This window comes from Camellia sinensis, chromosome 10, assembly GCF_055761805.1.
Source record: "Camellia sinensis isolate YWXY chromosome 10, ASM5576180v1, whole genome shotgun sequence".
Taxonomy (NCBI): Eukaryota; Viridiplantae; Streptophyta; class Magnoliopsida; order Ericales; family Theaceae; genus Camellia; species Camellia sinensis.
In genome coordinates, this window is record NC_138970.1 from 56,634,705 (window position 1) to 56,661,968 (window position 27,264).

General features: G+C 37.1%; 1 protein-coding gene across 1 annotated transcript; it reads right to left on the bottom strand.

Moving 5' to 3' along the window:
- Window positions 1-337: 337 nt before the first annotated feature.
- On the bottom strand, window positions 338-11,986 carry LOC114320783 (pectin acetylesterase 5). Its single transcript, XM_028267848.2, has 12 exons — window positions 11,558-11,986; window positions 11,371-11,453; window positions 7,681-7,810; window positions 6,587-6,666; window positions 6,357-6,446; window positions 4,141-4,265; window positions 3,215-3,275; window positions 2,679-2,732; window positions 2,467-2,544; window positions 2,270-2,375; window positions 1,403-1,548; window positions 338-877 (listed from the first exon to the last, which is right to left on the bottom strand). Exons 1-12 carry the CDS (start codon window positions 11,778-11,780, stop codon window positions 773-775), a joined length of 1,281 nt encoding a protein of 426 aa, XP_028123649.2. The 5' UTR covers window positions 11,781-11,986; the 3' UTR covers window positions 338-772.
- Between the last annotated feature and the right edge of the window lie 15,278 nt (window positions 11,987-27,264).

Genomic DNA, 27,264 nt, shown 5'->3' on the forward strand with positions numbered 1-27,264 from the left:
TCTTGACCAATCAATGATACCCATCACAGGTTCTGTTTTAATAATCTAAATCATTTATTTTGTAAAATCTTTACTTTGTATTATCCATAGAAAAATTAGGTTTACCCAATTATCATAATATTTTCATTTTATTAAGTTTGTCTCCAAAAATAAAAAATGAACATAAAGGTTACAACTATTCAAATGAACATTTCATCACATTTATCTTCAAAAAAAATGAATTAATTAAAAGGTTACGATTATCAAAATAAAAAGGTTACAATATTATGGTTATCGGATAAATTTAATTTTTTTATAAATGATATACACGAAAATCTTATAAAATGAACAACTCAAATTATCAAAACGAGACTCTGTGTGAGCCCCATGAGCTTGTCAAGTTCATATTTGAATAAACATCAAAGATCTGGAAAGGCAACTAGGCACAATTGCAATCATCACAGTCAAAGCAACTAGGTACAAAACAAATCCCCAAAAAAAAGACTCATGATCAATCAAGTTTAATGAAAGAGGGGCTAAAGTATAATAGGACACAGTAAATCCGAATATTACGACAAATTTCTATATTACGATTTTTCCAATGAATATACAGATTCTATGATGCAGAAAGCAGCAAATGTGTTGTCCTTCTCTCCCATGGAAGTTATGACACGAACTGTTCACTGTATTCCTTTCTGCAACTTCATCTTTTATATCCCGGGTCTCACTTTGGTGGAAGTGAGGATGATTTCCATTAGCAATAGATTGCGAAGTCAGGAAGATGGAGCTGAGACTACCAGACTATATTATAACAAGTAGGGTTGCACGGATATGGACAATCAATTTGTTTCGCAACTTGTCTGTTGAAGAACCAGTCACCAACAGACTCTGCAATTGTCTGTTTGACAAGCAGTGAAAACAGAGTCACTCTACTAATTCTTCATCAAACAAAGATAAAAGGCAAATCAAAAGGCAGAATTGAGTGCCCTAATGCTACAATGCTCAAACTAAGTGAGCTGGAAGCAATAAGAATTGAGAACAGCTATCACAAGCACCGGAGATTCATGAACACGTGTCTCATTCAATATTGTAACTGAATCATAAAGCCTAATATCAGACCCCTGAGATTCAAATGGTTGGTAAAAAACCAATCAAAGTGTGTTAAGCCTCCACGGAGGGTAGAGGGATAAGAAAAGCATACATTCCAACTAGTTACATTACACCTTATGGATATGAGAGCGAGCTTTTAAATTGAATGAAAAGAGAGAGAGAGAGAGAGATGTGTTTGCAAAAGCAAACCATATTTTGACACAAGGTGGCTGATGTTATGTAAAAACCTATTACGTAAAGTTGACTTTGTCTTCATAAGTTGAAACCTTCATCTGGGATCCAACATGTGGGATAGAGTTAATGATAAACTTACCTTACTGTTGATTCTTGGGGAATTAGAAGAATGCCATGTCTCAGTCATCCATGTCTGGCAATGAACATAGCAGGAATTTATAAACATTCCCCCCTCCTTGTTTTGCTGGAATTCACTTAATACCTTCAGCAATGAATGTCGATAACCTGTATATATGATAACTCCAATCACTGAATCATCACAAAATATGGGCAGAGATTGAAAAAAAAAATTGATCAACATAAGCTTAGATTAGTAACATTGATATATATCATAAATAAAGGTCAACTGCCTACAAAGACGTTCATTTAAGCTTCCTACTAAGATTGGATTTTCTGTCCCATGATCAGTGTTACATAAACTCTTCTATTCCTTCCAATGTACCATGTCCACCAGATATGACAAGGGTAAGGGTATGGAATATGTGTCATACACCCATACCCAAATTAGATGCTTGGATCCTCTAATTTTTTCCATGTTTGAAGAAGAAGATTCTCACATTTAGTAGTAAAGAAAACTTTCTACATATCTGTACATAACTTTTGGATGCAATCCAAGTATCCTACCATTTAGGGTTTAGGAATGTCTGACACTTGGACACACCCACCCTCGATACTCGTATCTAAGTCCATGTAAACCTAGAAATAAGATAACTCTACAATGCCAGTTGATTACTTATTCAGGCTGAAAAACATACAGTCCCCATAGAAAACAAAAAGTTATGTATTCACGCCATCACAACCCACTTCATTTAATTTTCACCTTGAGATCACTAAGACAATAGCTTTTGAACAGAGATTCTCAACTGTTCAGTGCCCCAGCTGTGTGGCCCACATCTCATATAACCAAAACCACAAAACCAGTTGTTATATTCACAGGGTAACATACCATGTAGTACTTCCATCTGGCTAGGATTACAATTATCAATATTCAACTTGCATTTGAACCAGCTTCCATGAGGATCAGATTCATCTGGTACAAAGATGTGTTTTATCTAAAAATCATAAGGTTAATAAGAGAATATTTATATATACACGAAGCTAGAAAAAATTAGCATGCCCAGAATGAAACAATGGAACATGTACCTGCCAAAAATCATAAGCTGGATGGACAAGGAAAATTGGCGTCTTTATGTTTTTTATAAATTCTTGAGGCAAGAAACACTGGCATTGCAGTTAACAAACAACAGTGACTGCACATTAGACAACACATTTGAGCAGCAAAAGAGGAAAGCATCTTTCATAATCAGTGATACAACAGGAAAAATCATTATATATAAAAATAATAGAATACCCACCTTAGATGGTTCCATCCTTGCAACACAATCCTTGTCCAAACTTTTTGCTACAGCCTGACACCATGACAGGTAAACATGGGTGATCAGCAATGACTATAGGAAAAGATATTGCATTCATTTTAAAAAAGGATTTTCCTAAACAACTGTGAAGGTCAAACTGATAGACCAAACATATGACCATGTGACAAAGGATGACCAAACATTTTTTTTCTAAATCATAAGTTCATGCACAGATAATGGGCTCTGTGATCAATTTGAACAGAGCACTTTGTTAATTTTATAGAGTTGTTTATAGTAACGTAGATGCAAGACAATCTGTCATGACTTGTAAATCCATAAAATTAAGCTAAGAATATCACCAATTATCCCCCCAAACAAATTGAAAAGCAAGAGAGATGGCAGAATTCCAGGCCCAAGTATTGTAAAAACAAAATATAAACATTTGCAACTTTATTGTTTATGGTAAAATGCCGGTATGAGAGACAAACAAAGATAGAGCTTATGTAGCTTGAGACAGAGTACAGCCAAGTCACAACCTGGAGGTGGACAACATCTTGATAAAAAGTTTCAATGGTACGATGTCCAGCAACATCTTTCCTGAAATGAAGAAAGAATAACTAAAACAAAGTCATATTCAAGCTTGAAGGGTGAACATACCAATCGTACTGGTAAAACAAGCTTCCAATATCTAGGAAGTAATTTCACACAGGCCCTACAGGTGAGGTCTTAGACGTCGATTTAAACAAATATGTCAATATCCCAAAATAGAGATATATATCATGTGAAATTAAGAAGGAAGTAGTATTATGTTTCTGTAAAATTTGAAATATACAATGAAAATGTTAATAAAATTTCAGGAATATACTCATGAGAGAAATAAGCTTTAGTATTACCACATAGGTCGCTACAAGTATTTAATCATGATTTTCATTTCTAAGTTTTGGTTATGTGGATAATTGTCAATAAATGATGTCATTGTCTCATACTATCCCTCTCTCTCTCTCTCTCTCTCTCTCTCTCTCTCTCACACACACACACACACACACACATGTCCGCGCACACAAAATAGAAAAGGGACCACTATGTTGCATTTGCATAACATAGAAGATATAGATAATGAGTTCAATATGGTGGACATTTGCACTTTGCCTGGCACTAAAGTTAGATAATAATGCCCATCTCGGATTCATGAGAATCCTAACATATAAATTGCTGAAACCATCAAGGTAGAAAGTGTGAGGATGGGAAACAAAGCCAAATACAGAAATAATATGGTGAAATTATAAATTCACTTATGACAACCTGTGGTCGAAGCATGCTAACTTCACTCTGATATACACATTGATTAGAAGATATTTTATCAGTAGCTAATATTTTAGATAATCTGAAATCAGAAACTCCTCATAAAAGAAATTAGTGAAACTATGGATGTACAATGCAGATAATATGTAGAAGAACATACACATTAAGGAAGAACCCTGCATCAGCAAGACATTTGACAGTAGCATATTTTGGCAAAATTTTGCGGAAGTTATCACAGTGTATGAGAGTTGCCAACCCTCCAGCAGAACATCCTGAAAGAAGAGCCTGTGAAGTTATCAAATGCATCAGTAAGAACCTACAAATCTGATTTTGGACAGTCCCATCAAGCATATCAACAGGCTAAAGATGAACACTTCATTTGATATATTTTGTGAACTGTTGCAGGCAAAGCTAAAAGGGAAAAAGCAAACCATAACTTAATCCACATTATTAATGGAAATAAATTTCAGGATTTGATCAGACATAAAGGCATCGTAGAATTTGGAAAATGGCCTTTGATAGGGCCGCGTGGAGAAGAAGGATTCATGTAGCCGACCCCATTTGATGGGACTTAAGGCTTCGTTTGGTTTGGTTTGGTTTGGTTATCTTTAGGCTCCAGGTAACACACAATGTTTTTATGTCTTCAATCAACATATCATTTTGGTGACGAAATTTCATACACATGATGCAATCAACCCCCAGCCCACCAGAATGAGAGTGAGAAGAGAGGGAAGATTATTTTGAAAAGTGTGCCTAAGTGTTCGCATAGACCAAAAGCAAGGCAAGGTGAAGTCTCAGCTCTTCAAGAGCCTTGAAGTCAGGCGAGGTCGAGGCGCATGAGGCATTCTCCTTAAGGATTACGCGTGAGGCGATAGAGGCATTCACTATTTATTTACTTATTTATTTTTTACAAATATGATTTGATCTAAACCATCAAACAGTTGTAATAAACATCCGGCACACCAGATCACAGCTCATAAAGTATTATATTTCTTAACCTTGGCAGAAAAATTCAAATTACATTCTAATTGGATGGTCAAAGAAAACACAAATCGGCATCTCGATCTCAAGTGACAGAGCTAGTAAATGTTGAACACTAGATACCAGTTATTCTTCTTCTGGATGACCACACATCAATGTTGTCCTTCTCTATAGTCTATGTACGGGTACGGGAACGGGTATGTCGATGCAGTAAAATCTAAAAAAAGTATAGTACAGGGCCGGATACGTTTGTAAAAGATATTTATTTTTGATTTGGAGTAACGCAAGAAATTGGTTAAATGGTTTAATTTGTTAAAATCGAACCTACAATTTACATTTAATGCCAAAAAAGGTAGAGATATAAATCGAAATTAAATGTCATTATATTAAATAATTTACAAACGATAGTTTTATTTTAAAATCATGCTAAGCATTAAAATAAATACATAAATAAATTCCAATGAAACTAATTTAACCTATATATTAAAAGAAAATAATGTTTCGACTGAGGTATAGTACGAATACACTAGGTACGTCTGGCGTACAGCAAAAATTAAGGACAAATTCGATATGTTTCGTGTACCCGATATGTATGCAAAAGTAACCATACAAAGTGTCGTTACCGTAATTGGTACAAGTATGGCATGTTTATCGAAATACCCACGCTTCATAGTCTAAAGTATTGTAGTTTTCTTTTTATTTTTCTAGATGGATAACGTATGTAGCACTACTTGGTTGTCTTTTAGGCGATATCTTGTAATCAATTTCATATACGGAAAAACAGAAGAAAAAAAAATAGCAGCTATTGTGAGCCTTAGAATTATGGCAATAAAGTGGCTATTAAAAAATGCGTTGTGAAATAGTATGGAGTTGTTGATATTATTATTATTTTATTTGGGAATTTTGTTGTTTCGATTTTTAATTAAATGGAAAGGAGAAAAAAAAAACCCTCAACTGAAATGAAATTTTTCTTAAGATTTTTGTTGTTGGATGTCTTAAATTTTTGTGAGATATTAGTATTTGGAATGTCGGATTTTATTGGATGCTTTATGCTTTTGATGGATATTTATTATTTGAAATGTTAAATGCATCATACTTTTGGGAATTATTGAGTTTTTGTCTATGTTATTTATTTATTTTTTTAAATTTCCTTAGTGTCCAGCTCGCTTCGATGAAGCCATCACTTTGCACTTAAGCCTTAGGAGGTCTTGTTGTCTTAGTTCGCTTTTTCACCTTAAATAACAGTAAGGAAGAAATCTGTTACTATGTTCCCACAAATAATGACCATTGCATAAGGAATTAGTCATCTACAAGCTTAATTATGAATAATGTTTTATCAACTCTAATTTAACCCAAAAAAAAAAAGTAATTTTATTATAAAATTAAGAACAATACCTGTCTAGCATTAGACAATCCAATTGACAAGAGCTCATCCATAAGTGTTTCCCAAATAAGCTGACCCCTGAAGAATAGTTCTGTTCCATTCTATAGAGAAAAGATGAAGAGATGACATAATTAGTCAAATCTCTCTCTCTCTCTCACACACACACATGCACACACACTACATGTAAAAAATAGAATTTGCATAATTCCTGACCAAGCTGAAAAACATCCACTGGACTTGCCTTAAACTCACTTTCAGGGTGCCCAGCAAAAGATGCACCATCACAATAGCGTATCTTGACTTTGTTCCAGTTAAAGAAATCTGAAGATACCCAAAATGATCCAATAAAAGTCCTCTGTTGATTAAATAAGAATAAGAGTGTAGATGCCTATCCAAATCCTAAAGCAAGCATTGATCATATCTAACTAACATGAAAAACAAGAATTCGAAGGCTTAACAAAGAAATACTGAAAATTAAATGCTTAACTTTGAGAGGGGTGAACAACACCTTGTATCTATATGGTTATGGGGCCTAAGGATTAAAGGATATATGAAGTAGAAAGCCAGAAATTCTTCTATTATGTGGGCCCCAGCAAATGCTGTCATTTTGTGAGTTCTTAATTCAACAGTGGCAAAATGAAAGTCCAACCAGAATATGACGTGTTCCAACAATAAACAAGATACTTGCCTTCATAAGAACCAGCTACAATGGTTAGGTTATTGCAGTTCAGGAAGAAACTATTGTTGGCCAATATCTGTCCATATGAAAGCAAAATTGATGATAAATTGCTGCAAACATCAGTAGGGGTATTCTTTGTTTTTTACTCTTCGCAAAGTACTAAAATGAGGCAGCAAAATATCAAGACTCATGCTAGTTTTTTATTCCACCTTCTTACAAATCTAGTGTGCTTAAGAAGGATAAGTTTTCAAATTTTCAGTTGCGCGGTATTCATAACATTTTCAGTGGTACATAAAATGAATAGGCCTTGCATGCATATGTACATAGATACAAATATGCATACGTAGATATATCCTCACAAGCATAGATGCTGCATATATAGATGTATGATTGCCAGCATTCATACATGGATGAGAAAAGCACACTTATAACCATGATATACTGTTGTCACACCAGAACAATTGAAAACTATATGTGAATAAGTTCAGCACTAGTAAACATCAATGTGTAAGGATTCAAAATTTTCACAATTTTGTTTGAGAGAGAGAGAGAGGACTACAGGAATATGAAAATTTATTAACAAGGAAAAGAACACAAGGCATGCCAATTACAAAATTTTCAATAAAAAGTCATGGGAATCTACTTAGCATGATTACCAGGATTTTGTGACAATTCTTGGCTCAAAATTCCAGAAAATTGAACTTGACCATCCATATATCTTGAAGAACCTAATTCAGTTCTCTTACGAGAAGAACACGATTCAATTGTATCACACCAACCTCCACCCTACAACACAACAAGAAAATAAAAATAAATAAAAAACAGTTTACTAACGACTAATTGCAACCTTGTCAATCTGATTGAGTAGGTCAAACTGGCCTAAATCATACCAGCAACAAAGCAGCGGATATACTGTTGACAAAAATAATAATAATAATAATAATTAACCTGCACCTTTTCTAACACCTACAAAACTATTACATGAGTTGGTTGTTAACATGGTATCAAAGCAAGCAAAGTTGCTCTAATCACATCGATTAACTCATAATTAGAATACTTGCACATGCTAGACCTGCTCATGACGAGCAGCTGGCCACACATGATAAACGTGTCGAGAGTTTGATAATTATGATCTTAGCACATCCTAGACCTACTCATGATGTGCACACATGGGAGGTGTGTTGAGAATATAAATAATAACGTCACACTATTTGATAGCTTAAGCTTTTAGACGGGCTACTTGTTAACATAAAAATACAACATAAACATTAAGGACAAGTTTTCAAATAAACCTCTCAACAACCCACGCCAACCTGAGAAGGACAGACAGACATGTGAGATAACATTGGGACTGTTTAGTGCAACTTATGGATTGCTTATAGTTTATTTATTTATTTTGGAAGTCTGTGCCAAATTGTTTGGTAGTCAGAAACAACATAAATAAGATGATTATCTATTAGTTGAGAGAGAGTTAACTTTTGTTTTTTGATTATCGACTTTTACCTTATTAGAATTCACACCAAACAAGCCAATATGTCAATTTTCAAAAAAATGCAAAGCACGCCACGCAAAGGACACACAAAAAAGTATATGCTTTTATATATTTATTATCATATACATGAATATTTCATTCAGAGATAATAAAGAATACAATATATTACTAATTCTTAAAAGTTTAAGAAAGGAGTGATTAAGAGCATTTCCAACATTTACTATTTTTTTTTTCAAATTTGAGCAAAAATTTCATGTGATATCGAGCATTCCAATGGAAAGTTTTCATTTTTCATCAAACCACTGGTCGATCAGGAGTAGGGATGGCAATTTGAACCCGCCCCGACGGGGACCCGACCCCCCGTCCCCGATGAGAGTGGTTTTTCTCCGAAAAATACCCCCGACAGGCCGGGGATGGTATTCAAAAATAAATCCCCAGGGACGGTGATACATATTTCATCCCCGGCCCCGGCCCCACCCCCGCCCCGGTTAGCCCCGATTTATATATATATATTATATATATGTTTAGGGTTTGGTTGAGAACAGCTCAGCAGTCTCTTACACTCTCTATCTCACACTCTCTTCTCTCACTCTCTCTCTTCTCTTCACACAGACGCAACTCAGGAGCCTCTTCTCTTCTCTCACTCTCTCTCTTCTCTTCACACAGACGGAGGAGCCTCCTCCAGGCCACCACCGCCTCTTCCTCCTCCAGGCCACCGCCGCCTTCTCCTCCGTCGGCTCCTCCTCTGCCATGCCTCGTCCTCCGTCGGCTCCTCCTCCTCCGTCGTTGCCTTTCGCCTCTTCCTCCCTCTGCCACGGCAGATCTGATGGAGTGCAGCACAGCGTCAATCTCCACCACCGCCGCCTCATCCGCCGATATCCTCCTCCGCCGCCCGGTGATACATATTTTATTCTTTTTTTTATCTGTTATTGATTTTTTGATCTGTTGATGATGATTTGTAATTTTTTTTTTTTTGATCTGTTGTTTTTTTTGTTGATCTATGTTGATGATCGATGTTGATAATGATCTCGTATTGTTTTTTTTTATCTGTTGATGGTGTTGAATGTTGAAACAGAGCTGGATCGGGAAATTTTCGGGGTCGGGGAAACCCAATCCCCGTTGGGGACGGGGATGGGGACTGTGATAGGTTCCCCGTCGGGGATCGGGGCCGGGGACGGGGAAGTTTTGGCCATCGGGATCGGGAACGGGGAGGGTGATCCCCGACCCCGCCCCGCCCCGCCCCGCCCCGTTGCCATTCCTAATCAGGAGGACAACTAGGAGGATGTCCAGCCGATCAACCGGTTAGTGTAAATTTCCTGGAAGTTTGAAGCAAAGAAGAGGTTGTCCAATAGGACAACCGGCCGGTCGTTCAGTGTATGGTCCCAACGGCTATCTACAGTAATTTGATGAAATACTTCAGACCATCTCCAACGGTTCACCAAACCTAGCATCAAATTTGAAATTTAATGAAAAAGTCACTTTTTGAAGCTCCAACGGTTTCACCAAACTGGTATCAAATTGAGAATTGAACAAAAAAATCATCAAACTGAGAACAGGATACAGATTTTAGCAAATTACTGTTTGTGACCGTTGGAGGAGAGGAACCGGTCAACCAGCCGGTTGCCCGGCCGGTTGACCAACCGGTCGACCACGAAAAGGTTCAAACAGTTCAAATGGGTAGGTTCAAACAATTCAAAATATATATATATATATATATATTTTTGCCTTACCGGTCGACCAACCGGTCGACCACTAAAAGGTTCAAACAGTTCAAACAGGTAGGTTCAAACAGTTCAAACAGGTAGGTTCAAACAATTCAAATGCCTTACCGGTCGACCAACCGGTTGTTCCTGGAGCAGATTTGATGAAAATCAACCATTGGAGCATTCTGTATCAAATTGAGAAAATTGTCATTTTTTTATTCAGATTTGGTGAAAAATTAGGTGAACAGTTGGAGATGCTCGGTGAATCAGATTTTTCATCAAATCTGAGTCAAAAATGACTCATTTCGCCAAATTTGGTACTAGATGCTCCAACGGTTCACCTTTCACCAAATCTGTCCCGGGACAACCGGGTGGTCGACCGGTCGACCGATGAGTGAAATTTTTTTTTTTTGAATTGTCTGAACCGTTTTTGTTGAACTTTCTGAACTTTTTCCGGGACGACCGGGTGGTCGACCGGCTGGTTGACCAGTTAGGGAATTTTTTTTTTTTTTTGAACTGTTTGAACTTTTTTTTGAACTGTTTGAATCTTTTACTGGTTGACCGGTTGGTCAACCAGCCGGTCGACCGGTTGGTATCACCCCAAAATGCTTCGCCTGTTCTCAGTTTGATGAAATGTTTGGTAAAATCTCATTTTGATATCGATTTGGTGCAACCGTTAGAGCATCAAACAGTAACTTTTTCACCAAATTTTAAATTTGATGCTGGGTTTGATGAACCGTTGGAGATGGTCTCAGGCATCCTCAATTTGATGAAAAGTTTAAGAAATAATGGTGGAGCACCAAAACTGGACTTCTTTCATCAAATTTAAAATTGATGGGGAAAAAAAAAAAAAAAGTAAACCTTGGAGACGCTTTAATAGGTACAAATATAAACCCATAATCCAAAAGCATCCCTCTCGCTTTTCAATAATCAATTTTCTTTCAACTAATTTAAGTCAAGCTCCACCAAACAATACAGCATAAACTCCCAAAATAACAAAATGATAATAATCAGCCCATAAGCAGAGAAAAACCAATTCCAAACTTTTGTGCCAGACTCAATCTTCAAACAGAGACAGAGACACCACCAATTAAGAAGACAAAAACCCAAAAATGATAAAGCACAAAGAACAAGAAAAAAGAGTGATTGACCTCAACGTGAAGAACCCAGTTACTAGAACCAGATCCAAAACCCTTTTGTAAATGGTATGCAGGCAAACTCCCATCCAAACAAACTGCAACCAAAAAACACAACATATAGTACATAATTACATATATATATATATATATATACAGAGAGAGAGAGAGAGAGAGAGAGAGAGAGAGAGAGAGAAATTACAGGCGCCTCTGTGGGTGGCATTGCGCAATAGGGTTAAGGGGACCCGAAGGGGGGCGGAGGATGGATTGAGGGGTTGTTGGGTGGATGGTTTAGTGCGAGAATCGGAGAAGACAGAGAAAGTGATGATGAAGATGGCGAATCCGGTGGCGGCGGCTGCGATGGCTTGATCTCTCTTGGACCATTTTCTGCACCAAATCAGAGGACGAAACCTCTGATTCGCCATTTTTTTTGTTAGCTGATCTCTCTCTGGATCAAACCATTTGATTCGATCTTACTCACTTTTGTTAGTAGATCAGTCGTTGCTCAAGTCTGTATATTTTCTAATTGGTAGATCAGAGTTTTTTTTTTAACAATATAATAATTATTACGTTATCAATTTCTCGAACTTCAAGATTACCAGCAAATTGACATACGTTATTCTCGGCCGCCCTACCCGGCAGTCCCCAAAACGACGTCGTTTTGGGGGTAAATTTTCAAAAAAAAAAAAAACGCAGAGGAAGAGAGGGAGGAAGGAGAGGACGAGGGAGGAAGGAGGAGGGAGGAGGAGGAGGAGGAAGGGAAGGAGGGGGCCATAACCAGTGGGGAAGGAGGAGGCGGAGGCGACGGCGACGGCGGTCGGGCGACGATCGGACGATTGGCGAGCTCGACGACCTGCGACGACGAGTCTTCGACGAATCCGGCTGGCGAGCTCGACGACCTCCTCTCCCCTTCCTCTCTCTCTTCCTCCTTCCTCCCTCCCTTCCCCTCCCCTCCCCTCCCCTCTGGTTCTGCGAAGAAGAGAGAGAAAGCAAGAACGAAGAAGAAGAAAAGAAAAAAAAAAAAACAAAACAAAACAAAAAACCCCCAAAACGACGTCGTTTTGGGGGGCTGCCGGGTAGGGCTGTCGGGTAGGGCGGCCGAGGATCCGGATTCGGCTATTTTAGGGGTGTTTGACAAAAAAAAAAATAAAATTCTAATATAATCAATAAAAATAAAATATTATATTTAAATTATAATTATAATTATAATTATTTTATAACTATTAAATCAACTATCAAAAAAAATAATCAACTTCTTAAACATAACATTTTTAAGTAAATTAAAATAATTAAAAATTAAAAAATCAACAAAAATAATTAATTTTCCAAACCCACTAGTCACACAGCAGAATTAGCACAAAGAAAGATGCTTGGGACCTCTAATTAGAGGTACCACTAGTGATGTGGTAGTGGGTCCCACCCACTGCCACTTGGTTTTTGTTTTTTTTTTTTTTTTGCCTTTTCCACCTCATTAGAGGTGTGTTTAAAGCCTCTAAATTAGAGGTCTCTAGCATTATTGTTAGCACAAAAGCATAAATAAAAAGGAATGCAGCCGGTTCACGTGGCTTGTGTAGGGCTGACCAGGTACGTAAAAAAACGATTTTGCCCTTCAAAAGTTTTGAAAGTCATACCAATCATTCAAGACTTAGGGGCAATTTTGTCTTTTGCCAAGCCAACATCAATCAAACACATTTTTTAATACTCAAAAATCAAAAAAAAAAAAAAATCATTTCCCGAACACAAAAATTAAAATAATCAAGTAGTTAAAAGAAACGTTTGTGATTCGTAACTCGAAATGGTGAGGCTCGAAAGTGGCTCGACTTTGCCAAACTGGGTTCATCAACATACCCTTGGGTAAACCTTTTTTCTTCTTCTTCTGTACAATTTTCTTCATCAACAATTTTTTCTGAACAATTTTTCTTCATCACCCACACAAATCTAGAAAATCAAGCCACCCACACAAATCAAACCCAAACCCACACACACACACAGCAGCAGCAAAATCACCCCCCCACACACACACAGAGCAGCAAACCAGCATGAGCCTCGTCGGCGGCAGCACCAACCTTGGGTCATCGTTCTTCGTTCGTCGTCCGCCGTTGTCGGCAGAACCAGCACGATCGCGTCGTCGGCAGAACCAACACGATCATCTGCAGTCGTCCTCCGTCGTCGGCAGAACCAGCATGAGCCTGCCACCGTCTTCCATCTTCCTCTTCTCTCCTTCATCTTCTCTCTTCCATCTTCTTCTTTTCTCCTTCTCTCTCTCTTCTCTCTCTCTCTCTCTCTCTCTCTCTCTCTGTATTCGAATGCAAGAAAAAGAAAAAAAAATCGAAACCCAAAACGAAACGACGTCGTTTTGGGTTTCGAGCCAAAATCGGGCCATTAATTTCGAGCTACCAGCCATTTTCCTAAAAGAAAATTAACTAAAATAACTTAATCCAAACCAAAGCCTTAATATTGAAGCTCTCCACTTAGGCCTCGTTTGGCAACAGGTCGGTTTAGTTAAAAAGTTAAAAAGTTATTAAAAAGGTCAAAAAGCCAACAATTCATACCAAAAAGTCAAAGATTCTATTTTCTCTCTACTTTTTGCACATCTTTTCATAAAAAGTCAAAAAGTCATCCCAAACATACTAGTTTTTTTTAGCTCATATTTTAGACAAATAGCCAAAAAATTAATAAATTAGCTTGTTCCCAAACGAGGCCTTAATATGCTAAATCTATTATTCTATTATTGTTATCGTTTGGGAACAGTTTATTTTAGTAATTTTTTGATTTTTTAGCTAAAATATGAGGTAAAAAAACTAAGGCTCTGTTTGGTTGTTAATTCAAATCAATTTTCAACACGTGAGCTCGCACATACGCTTGGATACGTCGTTCAAAAATTGATTCCGCGTGTTAATTCAAATTACATTTTGAAAATCTGTTTGGCAGCTTGTATCTCCCTTTCAACGTTTCTGCCTTTTTCATCGTCTCTGCAACTTTCACATGAAGCTCATCTACATCAGTCCTTCAGATTCATCACGGGTGGCTTCTCTGTATCAAACATCCGTACTTCAAATTCATCCTTCATCTGTTATCTGAAAATGATTTTATCTGTTATTGTTTCAGACGAGTCGATAAATGATTTCATTCTTTATCCTAAACTGTTTCAACTTTTTTGTTCTTCAAGAATAGTCAGTAAATCAATCTTCATCTGTTATGTATAAATGATTTCGGAGAAGTTGAAATCAGTTCCTAAATAGTTTATGAGAATTTGTAGAGGTGTATTTTCCATTTCAAATCGGTTGTTCTTTTAAATTATGAACTGTTTGAACCTTTGAACCTGAAGCAGCAGTGCCTAGGACACCCGGCCGGTCGTCCCCCTGGTCATCCGGCCGGTCGACCACCCGGTCAACCACCCGGTCCTCCCACCTTGTCTTCCGGTTTTTCATTTCTTCGTTAATGGTTTGAACTGTTTGAACCTTTTATCAATCAGTTAATGGTTTGAACTATTTGAAGCGGCAGTGCCTGGGACACCCGGCCGGTTGTCCCCCGGGTCATCCGGCCAGTCGACCGGCTGGTCAACCACCTGGTCCTCCCACCTCTTCCGGTTTTCCATTTCTTCGTTAAAACCGACCGGCCTGTTTGAACCTACCGGGCTTTTTTACTGATTTTTTTTCCTTAATTTTTCTTTTACTGATTTGTTTCCTCCTATTTAAACACAATGTTAACTGATTTTTTTTTTATTTGTGGTTATATGTTATTGATTTGTTTCCTCCTATATAAATACAATGTTAATTGATTTTTTTTATTATTTGTGGTTATATTTCTGCTATCTGAATGTTTTTTTTTTTTGTGGTTATATTTCTGCTATTTAAATTCAATTAATCTGCTACGTATCTTTTTCCTCGAAATAAAATCATCTGTTCTTTTTCCAGTGTTCTCCTTCAAACCATTTTCACACTGTTATTCTTGTAAACGCTGGGGTATTCTTTTTAATTTTCTATACAGAAGTTTATATTAACCTTTTTTTTTCCTTTTCATTAAAATAAAGAATGTTTATTATTAAATATTATTAAATTGTAACTTGTTTTATTTAATTTCAAAACATTAATTTAATTTTATATTATAATTGATGCAGAAAAATTATTTAATAATTGTGTAATTTTTATTCATTTTATTCAAATGAAAGATTTCGTAGACATTTATGAATTACTATTTGTTAATTTTTGTACAAATAATTTTTCAATGCATAATCTTTTTGCACAAATTGTTATAACATTATAACTATATAATTAAATGATTCCAAAAAAAACTCATCGTTGTTATTCATTACGTGAATAGAAAAGTTCATAACAAAATAACAAAAGTAAAACAATCACAACAAAACTCACCAAATAAATAACCAAAACAAAAAAAGAGAAAAAAATATAACCACCATATCTGTGAACCATTTTACTTTATTTTTAAACAAGTTAAGCATCCTTGTCAGGTGGTGTTGGAGGTAGAAGGAAATGCTGATGGTACAGCTGAGTGACTCGATGGTCAATTAGATCAATGCGGTTCCTTGTTAGTTCAGCGATTCTCTCTGAGTCTACACGAAACTCACCAAATTGATTAATTAGTGAGTTCTGAGCGGTGGCAATTTCATCGAACCGAGTACCCAATGTATTGAGCTGATTAGCCATTTGTTGTTCCCATTGTAGGCGCTGATTGTACCGTTCTTGTTCCAAGGCTAAATAATCAGTCCAGTAATGGGGTTGTTCATTTGGTGGCATGGCATTGTCATTGGGTTCTTCCTCATCAGGTATTGGTTGATTTTCAAGATTAATAAAGCCCATCAAGGTGTCAGCACCACCAGCTCGGGTCAGTGTATACTCAAAAATTGGTGAAGTGATTCTGATCCATCCTTCACCTTCAAGGTTCACATCATGGGCTTTGAAAATTATGGTTAACAAAGCTCCAAAAGGTAGTGACCGGCCACTCAGAGTATCCAATTTTGCAAGCATCATTTCTTTTAGTAGTATAAAGCATAAATCTAATTTTTGTCCAATTTCAAAACAATATAACAAGTAAACTTGAAAACATGAAACACTATTATAATGTCCTTTTTTGGGAGTGATATTTTCAACTATCCATCGATGGAGAATACGAAGGTAAGGTTTTAAATGGCTGACTTGTAAATTAGTGCCGCTAAATCGGTTGTCACAAATTGTGATATAAATCTGAGTGACATCATCAACAATTTTTTCTAATGCGGCCTCATTTTGAAAATAACATTGTAAATCTCCTGTTTCGACTCCAATAATTTGTGCAAAACGACGAAGAGAGAGTGTGATTCTTTTCCCCTTAACATAAGAGATAAGACTGAACGGTTCATTTTGTTGGTCACCCAGTGTCAAGTGAACAAAAAATAATCGTAGAAGACGGGGATATATCTTATTTGGCAAATTATTTAATGGTAACCATCCCATTGTATCTAATTTGCCAAGTAAGAGTGAATCATATTTAGAAGGTAGTTTTACGTTTCTCCCCGTAATAATTGGTCGAGTAATGAAATGTTCATAGGCTTGTTCATAATGATATGTTGCAAAATCATTAGTTGGATAGCCATCATGTTGTTGCTGTGGTGGTGATGAAATGAATATGTTGCAAAATCATTAGTTGGATAGCCATTATGCAATATTGATGATATGAATATTCAAGGACCATTTTGTTTTAGACACAAACATGATGTGAATATTCACAATGTAATAAATAAATGTGAAGATTCACATTAATTATGATATGTTTGTTCATGGGGTCGTACACCTAATTAATGTATAATGTGAATATTAGCATTTGTAGTCAACCACAGTTCGATGTGAATATTCACAATGCAATAAATAGACGTGAAGATTCACATTTATTCTAATATGATCATACATATAATTAATGTACAATGTAAATATTAACATCTGTAGTTAACCACAATAAACATAAGACATAATTTGAACATTCACATTTATTGAACATAAATTAAGATGTAAACATTCACACAAACTTCAACATAAGAAAACAGATCTGAATGTTCACAGTCTATATTGTTTAGCACATGCAACACATCAACACCAAATATACCATCAAAGGACATAGGCATGTGAGAAGTATATCATTGATTTATATATATGTTGTCAAGTGTTTTCAACTGCAAGTTATCAAAGTTACAAAAAAAAAAAAAAAAAACTAGCACTGTATTCTGGTATAGCTAGTGAATAGTGGACAACCCCAACTATCAAACAACGAAGTTTGCCTCAAGTAGTCCAGCTGAAAATCCGAGAATGTAATGACCCCAAAACATGTGTCATATTTATCAGTAATTAATTATGTGTTTGTGCGAATTAATTGAAGAATATCTGTTTGAATTGGAAAAATATCTGTTGGAACTATAGCTTCGGGACCGAAATTGATGACCGTAATGGGTTCAGAAAACGAAATTGAGCACGCCTATGTGATACCAGGAATTTTTAGAGCCATTTGGGACAATAAATTGAAGACTGAATTTCGTCTGATTCGTTAAGCCTTGTTTGGCTCAAGATTATGGCACAATTATATTTTTATGACATATATCTACATATAGATAAGGATGTTGACCATGTTTTGACTCAAAACAAAAGAAAGAAAATATCTAAGAGAGAGAGAGAGAGTGAATTCGTGGAAGAGAGAAACCAAGGAGAAGAAGATAAAAGAAAATGGGGGAAAAACAAGCTAACTTCTCCAATTCACCATCTAAGGTAAGATTTTCATGAAATAGATTGTTGCTTCTTGGCCTCTAGCATGTTGATCTCAAGATTATGGCATAATAGTATGAAGTTCATGGTCAAAGTCATGGTTTCCTTGCATGTTTGTCACATTGAGGGAGAACCTCCATGGATGTAAGAAATGAAGCTTGTATATACATGTTCATGGTCTTCTATCTTAATTCAAAGTTTGATCTTGTAAAGGATTCATGTGGGTTGTTTGAAGAGATTTGATGTTTAATTTAAGTTGTTGGTCAAGTGTTTTGGGACTTGGGTTTCATCACCTTGAAGTTGTTTTGGCAAAGGAGAAATTGAAGCTTGAGAAGAGTCCAGAATTTCAGATTTTCGCGTGGTCCGCTCGAGCGGAGGGATTCCCGCTCGAGCGTGAAAATCGGCCTCCTAGTAGTTTTGGAAAATTGTGCAGTCCGCTCGAGCGGGGGACTTATTTCAGGAAATTTTGAGAAGTTGAATTACATGATTTTCACATGTCATTTGTATCATTTAGCATCTCATAATCATGAAATAGAGTAAAGAAATGATAATATGGCATGAACACTTGCTTCTATGATAATGTGTATTGAAGAAATGTGTTATATGTTGATAATTGCAGGTCAGGAGGCGAAGACCGTGCAACCGGTTTTGGAAACCCACTGTGAGTAACATTTCTGTAAAGATATGTTAGTATGATCTATGTTTAAAAAGTGCTACGTTATGCTATGGTTTTGAAATGATAAATGTTTTCTGTGAACGAATGTCCAGTTTGCGAATCTAGTATGGCATCCATAGATAGTCCTAAGTGGACCAGTTTACGAGATCTCGGTATGTGTTTAATCGGTGTCCGGGACCGGTTACTCTAGTCATTGGACGACAAATGTTATGTTCTATGGAGTATGCCATTATGTATGTTCTGATATGGGATGATTATGTTTATGAATGATTTGATACCACTCTGTCACGACCCAAACCCGGCCCTATGGGTTTAGCACCGTAACCGGCCAGTAATCCGAGATTACCAAAGGCCTGCTTAACAGTAGCACAGTAAAACAGAGTACAGGGCCTGGCGGAAGCCAAAACAGTAAAGAAACAATGTCCAATAAGCTGTGACAGTCTGTATGCAAAAAGACTTTTCATGCATATATACATGAACGGTACAGAACAGTATGCACAGTATATACAATCATTCAGACTAGGGACTCCATCCCTTACATAGCAGTACAGTAGACGTTCAGTCTATACAATCCACTCGGTTATTACAAAACAGCATGACAGTACAGAAGGGGGGAGTCCTAAAACAACCCTAAGCCTTAGCATGATAGGCTTGGAACCTCGCAGTGAGGCACAGTAGTTGGCTTGACAAAACTGGAGTAACCCTGACGCTCCTAGCCGCCGTCTAGTGCCTGGACACCTACATATATATATGAGCAGTGAGCTAAAGCCCAGTGAATAACATAATGCGTAAAGATATTAAGAATGAATGTCCTTACAGTAATGAAAACAGTTCATTAAATCAGTATTTCAGTCGTTCAGTCAGTACAATCATATATGGTACATCCATTAGCATAACAGTACAGTAAACAGTAGGTCTTAAAAGACCGAGCAGTAAATGATGGCCATCAGTCAGTAACAGTAGTGGTTCCAACAAGGGAACCGACAGAGATCTCTGTAACAGTAACAGTAAACAGTAAACAGTAGGTGCTAAGGATGCCACAATACAGTTCAGAATATAGGACATACATTCATTCAATTAACAATATTCATTCCAGAAACAGTACAGTTCAGTTGTTCAGAAAATAATCATTTTTGAACATATTTTTACACAATCGTTACTCACAGAGTTTGGGCTACAGTATGCTAGAGCGTGCCTCCCCAGTCGCCAACCCTACACAGTTAACAGATTGAACACACTAAGCTACACAGCTGGGAAAGATAATAACTTAATCCCTAATTTGCCTCGGTGTGTTCTACATCTATATCCTCAATAAGATGTCTTAAACTAGGCCTAAGAATGCCTAGAATGGGATGAGGATGCAAAGATGTACTCAAAAAGCAATTTCAGAATTTTCAGAAAACAGGGTTCATGCTCGAGCGCAGGTTTCCCCGCTCGAGCGGACATGCAACATGGTTACACGCTCGAGCGTACAATACCCCGCTCGAGCGTACTGTAAAAGTACTAGATGGGTGAAATCTCTGCTCGACGGGCGCTCGACGCCCGCTCGAGCTTGAGACACATGCCTCCGCTCGAGCGCCCAATACTCCGCTCGAGCGGACTGTAAAACAGTGCAAGATGCTGGATGCTCGGATTCCACGCTCGAGCGGAACTTCCCCCGCTCGAGCGGAAGTGCAAAATCTGGAAAACCCAGATTGCACCTCCAAGCTCAAACCAAGTTCAAAAGCATCAAAACCGATCCTCTTGGGCCCATTTTCTGGAAAACTCTTATAAACTCATAGTTAAACATGATTCAAAACTCAATTTGAGAAATCAAAGCCCAAGGGTGTTTAATTCAAACCCAATTTCAAACCAATTTCATGAACATGGAGAATATGCAAACATGCATGAATTCAAATCAATTCAAAGCTTCAATTTGATGCTCTAAGGAGCCAATTGTTTCCAAAACATGATGAAATCATGGACTTAAACATAATTGTGGACATGCATGTAACATTTTGCCATGAAAACAACTCAATATCTACAACACAACTATGCATGCAAGGATTGAGCTTCAATTCAACAACAATGAACCAAAACATGACTTAGTTCTACAATAAAGCATGAATCATGCGAGAACTAGCTCAATGGCAACAATAAGAAGATGAGTTTCCTACCTTATTCTTGTATTCAAGGTTTGGGGAGCTCAAATATGCGATCTATACTTCAATCACCAAGCAATTCTTCAAGTTGACTAAGCCAATCCCTCAAGGACAACTCTATTCTCTCCCTCTCTCCCTCAAGGTCAGCAAGAACAAGGGATATGGACTGACGAAATGTTTGTTTCAATTGAAATGAACTCAAAGGTGTATAGGTAGTGGCCCACTGAAGGGCAAGGTTGTAAATAAGTCAAACTCTTTCAATTTCGCTCAATTTAATCTAGTTTAATCATACCTACTCAGTTTTCCGATAAATACACCATAAAATCACATTAATTTTGAGGGTCATAAAACATCAATCAATTCCCGGTTTGGCCGCCGATAAGGCCTTTAATTAGCAGTTTAAACATAAAACGTGAACAGATCAAGTAAATAATCAAACAGATAGAATACAGATTAACACACATACTCAGTTAATTCAGTTCCAGTTTTCAGTCAGTCAGTTCAGTACTTTAATCAGTTCAATTATCAGTCATAATCAGTTCAGTTCAACGGTAATCAGTGTTTATCGGTAAGCAGTGGTGAGGGTTATTACAGTCTCCCCTCCTTATAAAGAGTTTAGTCCTCTAAACTCGAGTTACCTTCGTTCTGGAAGAAAACAGGATTCAATGGAAACAGTTCAGGATATCTTTTAGCCATGTCCTCTTCCCTTTCCCAAGTGGCATACACACCACCATGGTTTTGCCAGTCGACTTTTACCAGCGGGATTACTTTGTTTCTCAGTTTCTTGATCCGTCTGTTTACAATCTGTATAGGTCGTTCCTCATAAGTGTAGTCATCACTCAACATTACACGAGTAGGCTCTATCACATGAAAAGGATCCCGGAGGTAGTCTCTCAACATGGAAATGTGGAAGACGTTATGCATATGCTCCATTTCAGGAGGAAGCGCAACTTGATACGCCACCGGATTGATTTTCTCAATGATCTCATATGGTCCGACGTACCTCGGTGCTAACTTGCCTTTGACTCCAAAACGAGTCTGGCCTTTCATCGGTGTCACTTTCACAAATACGTGATCACCCACTTCATACTCTCTGTCTCGTCTTCTGACATCAGCATAACTCTTCTGTCTGCTCTGTGCAGTTTTCAATCTCTGTTGTATCAGTTTCACTTTCTCAGTTGTTTCATATACAATCTCGGGCCCAAGCAAAGGCCCGTCTCCAACTTCTGCCCAGCAAATCAGAGATCTACATTTTCTGCCATACAATGCCTCGAAAGGCGCCATACCAATACTTGAATGATAGCTGTTGTTATAGGCGAATTCAGCCAATGGCAAATGGCTTTCCCAGTTTCCCTGAAAATCAAGGACACACATTCTCAGTAAATCCTCTAGAGTTTGGATGGTCCTTTCTGACTGGCCATCTGTCTGAGGATGATAGGCACTACTCAGTCTCAATTCAGTACCCAGTGCAGTCTGTAGGCTTTGCCAAAACCTCGATGTAAATTTCGAATCCCTGTCAGAAACAATGGACACAGGCACTCCATGCAATCTAACAATTTCATCAATATAGAGTATAGCCAATTTGTCCGCATTATAAATTGTCTTAACAGGTAAGAAATTCAAGAAACAGAAAGTAGAAACAGTTAGTGAATCCATGGACTCCGTGAATGAAAATTTGAACTCAAGTTTTAGTGATAATACAACAAAGGGCAGTAGTGGAAGTGTAGGTAGACCTACTTGTAGGGAATGTGGAAAGCAACATTGGGGTATTTGTCGTCGTGGAACTGGAGTCTGTTTCAAATGTGGACAAAAATGACATATAGCTAAAGCTTGTCCACAGGTTTACTCAAGAAATGAAGGACCCATTGCTAGTGGAGTTAACTCAACAATGACACCAAAGACAACCGTAACATCTACTCCTGAGGGGAATACATTGAGGCAAGGAAGAGTTTTCACCCTAGTTTCAGAAAAGACACAGAATACTGGAAAAGCGAATACATGTATGATTTTTATTATCTACTGTGATGCTAGCACTGTTATCTATGCGATGGCTATGTTACTTCTGCGATGGAAAATATTGAACATGTGACTATGACGGAACAAATCATACGTAAATTATGTTAAATCAATTGAAAGTGAACGACATGAAATAAATTGACTAGGACTGTGATGAAACAAATTTACCTTTGCTATTCCCTTTGCTATGGATTGTTATATCGACGTTACTACCTCTGAATTGAACGCTATGGAACTTGTTAACTGACTTCAGTATATGTAAAATATGTTCATTATGTGTTTGACCGCTATGATACTGCCTTCATTGTTATGGAATGGACATACAAAGTGTAATGACCCCAAAACATGTGTCATAGTTATCAGTAATTAATTATGTGTTTGTGCGAATTAATTGAAGAATATCTGTTTGAATTGGAAAAATATCTGTTGGAACTATAGCTTCGGGACCGAAATTGATGATCGTAATGGGTTCAGAAAGCGAAATTGAGCACGCCTATGTGATACCAGGAATTTTTAGAGCCATTTGGGACAATAAATTGAAGACTGAATTTCGTCTGATTCGTTAAGCCTTGTTTGGCTCAAGATTATGGCACAATTATATTTTTATGACATATATGAACATATAGATAAGGATGTTGACCATGTTTTGACTCAAAACAAAAGAAAGAAAATATCTAAGAGAGAGAGAGAGAGTGAATTCGTGGAAGAGAGAAACCAAGGAGAAGAAGATAGAAGAAAAGGGGAGAAAAACAAGCTAACTTCTCCAATTCACCATCTAAGGTAAGATTTTCATGAAATAGATTGTTGCTTCTTGGCCTCTAGCATGTTGATCTCAAGATTATGGCATAATAGTATAAAGTTCATGGTCAAAATCATGGTTTCCTTGCATGTTTGTCACAATGAGGGAGAACCTCCATGGATGTAAGAAATGGAGCTTGTATGTACATGTTCATGGTTTTCTATCTTAATTCAAAGTTTGATCTTGTAAAGGATTCATGTGGGTTGTTTGAAGAGATTTGATGTTTAATTTACGTTGTTGGTCAAGTGTTTTGGGACTTGGGTTTCATCACCTTGAAGTTGTTTTGGCAAAGGAGAAATTGAAGCTTGAGAAGAGTCCAGAATTTCAGATTTTCGCGTGGTCCGCTCGAGCGGAGGGATTCCCGCTCGAGCGTGAAAATCGGCCTCCTAGCAGTTTTGGAAAATTGTGCAGTCCGCTCGAGCGGACAAAGTGGCGCTCGAGCGGGGGACTTATTTCAGGAAATTTTGAGAAGTTGAATTACATGATTTTCACATGTCATTTGCATCATTTAGCATCTCATAATCATGAAATAGAGTAAAGAAAGGATAGTATGGCATGAACACTTGCTTCTATGATAATGTGTATTGAAGAAATGTGTTATATGTTGATAATTACAGGTCAGGAGGCGAAGACCGTGCAACCGGTTTTGGAAACCCACTGTGAGTAACATTTCTGTAAAGATATGTTAGTATGATCTATGTTTAAAAAGTGCTACGTTATGCTATGGTTTTGAAATGATAAATGTTTTCTGTGAACGAATGTCCAGTTTGCGAATCTAGTATGGCATCCATAGATAGTCCTAAGTGGACCAGTTTACGAGATCTCGGTATGTGTTTAATCGGTGTCCAGGACCGGTTACTCTAGTCGTTAGACGACAAATGTTATGTTCTATGGAGTATGCCATTATGTATGTTCTGATATGGGATGATTATGTTTATGAATGATTTATTTTATGGATATATGAAATGTGGGATTCGTTCACTACCCCTTGACTTTAATGTTACTTGCTGAGCTTTAGCTCATTGTTTATATATATGTATTTATAGGTGAGCACTCTGGGAGTCAAGCCTAGGCGGAGTCCGAGCCGAGCCGCCGTTTTGAAGCCTACCCGATGTTTTGGTGCCTCCGAGTTGGGGCTAGGCCCAGAAGGCCGTTAGGAAGCTTGGTTTTGGTTGTGTATGTGGCGTGAGCCTTTGTTTCGTACATGAACTTTGATTATGTGTGATGCAATGTAGTGAGTAAATTAACATTTTTGGCATGTAATGTATGTTCATATAAATGCACAGCTCTTTGGACTATTAGTGTTTTGTTTTCGCTTCCGCAAGCCCCGATTATGCATGTTTTGTACAGAAAGGCCTGTGGTAATCTAGGATTACTGGCCGGTTACGATGCCAACCTTCTCGGGGCGGGTTTGGGTCGTGACAGAGAACTTGTTGCTTCTCATCGGTTTTACTTAGCCTGTAATGTTTGATCGATAATTGACATGTCGCATGTCGATATGGGTGTTGCTCTCTAGAGGCATGCTCTCCTCTTTGACATAATAATCCTCCTTCATCCTTTTTGTGCAAAATTTAGATGCAACATCTGTTACATGGGCATGCACAAAAAGGGAGTGTTTGTATGCACATTAAATTTGATTTCAATATAATTTGTAGGGTAGGCATGTACATTGACATCAGCACATCATTAATCAGTGTGGATGTTCACATTCAACGATATTTATATAAGCAAAAGCAACAAAGTGCTATTTAAGTGACAAACATAGCAATGTGAATATTCACATCATTAGAGATGTGAATATTCACATTACTACTAGGGTACAAATAGTAGTGGTCACACCAAATGTTAATATTTAAATATCTATATAATATTAGATATGTCTATGTGTATAGAAGAGAATGTTAAAGTTTACATCAACATTTGGTTACAACAATTCACAGTATGACAATGATTATATGTACACATTTATAAGCAAATAGCACCAATGTAAATATTCATAGTGGCTATAAACAACCAAACAACATGACAATATCACCCATTCATTACCCACAAACCACATATTTTCAATGTACACAACTATGATGTGAATAATAAGTGGACAAATATGAACAACATTAACGCTCACAATGTCAAGGTTCACGTCAAAATTGAATTACAAGTAGAAGAAACATTTTTATTTGGAGATTTGCTTGACACAATGTTCACAATCATGTAACAAATTTATTCAGGACATGTCCCCATGTGAATGTTGACATCATGCCAACAACAACAATATCTGAAACAACGACAATTTTCTATTTCTAGGAAAGCAACAAATTTGGGAGTTTACATAATTTCAACAATACCAACAACAACAAAAAGAGGGAAAAAAACAGCAAAATCATGAAAACAAGGACAAAAAATAATAATGTTAACATGTGAGAAAGTTTGCATTAGGACCAAAAAAAATGTAATTTGATTACACAAAAAAGGGGAAAAAAGGTGTTTACATTTGGTCTCCATGTTGAGTTGATACACTCTGATAAATAGAAATCTTCACAGGGTTGTTTCTTCTTCGTTGGAGTATGGTTCCAATAGCCGACAACGCTTCGATAACGGTGGAATGGTTGGAGAACGGAAAGACACAAACGGTGGTTCGACCTGCCGCATGTCAACATTGTTGTTAGTGTTTGCATGTGGGCTTTCTTCTTTGACTTGATACTCATCTCTTTTTCGCTTTGAGGTTTTCTTCTGTGCAATATTTGCAAAATAAAGCATAAAAAAAATTAAGACAAGGCTTATGTGATTAAAATAGTGGCACAAATGTAAACATTCACAACATTGGCATAGATGTGACTGTTCACAGTTGTGTGCATGGGTGTGAATGTCTACAGTTGTATGCATGGATGCGAATATCCACATCTGTCTGTGGATGTGGATGTTCACTCTGTCAACAAAAACACAATGTGCATTGTGTGTGTGTATGTAAGAATCACTGTGTGTTTATATATTGATGAACAACATTTAAGAGCATGTGGATGTTAACCCAAATAGATTAAAGGATGTTGTGAACATTCACAGTACTAATTTGGCTAACAATACACAGACTTACTACAATCATGTTATGCCAATTTTATAGTACAACCTCAAAATTGAAATATGGTTTCAAACATGGGATAACAAAAGTGATATATTTCTTCTAAATATAGTGGTGAATGTTCACAAAGTGTCTAATTAATTTACACATGTTGTGAATGTTCACAACATAATTATATATTACAACAACATCTGATACAAAGAAATTGGACCATGATTCTTTGTTTTCATATGAATGTTCACTACGGTTAATAACAACAATTTGATTGGCCAAACATTTTCAATCCATGTGAATGTTCACATCTTTCAACAACAACAACAATAACATCTGAAACAATTTGATTGACCCAACATTTTTTAATCCATGTGAATGTTCACATCTTTCAACAACAGCAACAACAACAACTGAAATAATTTATGTGTCCAACAATTTTCAATTTCATGTGAATGTTT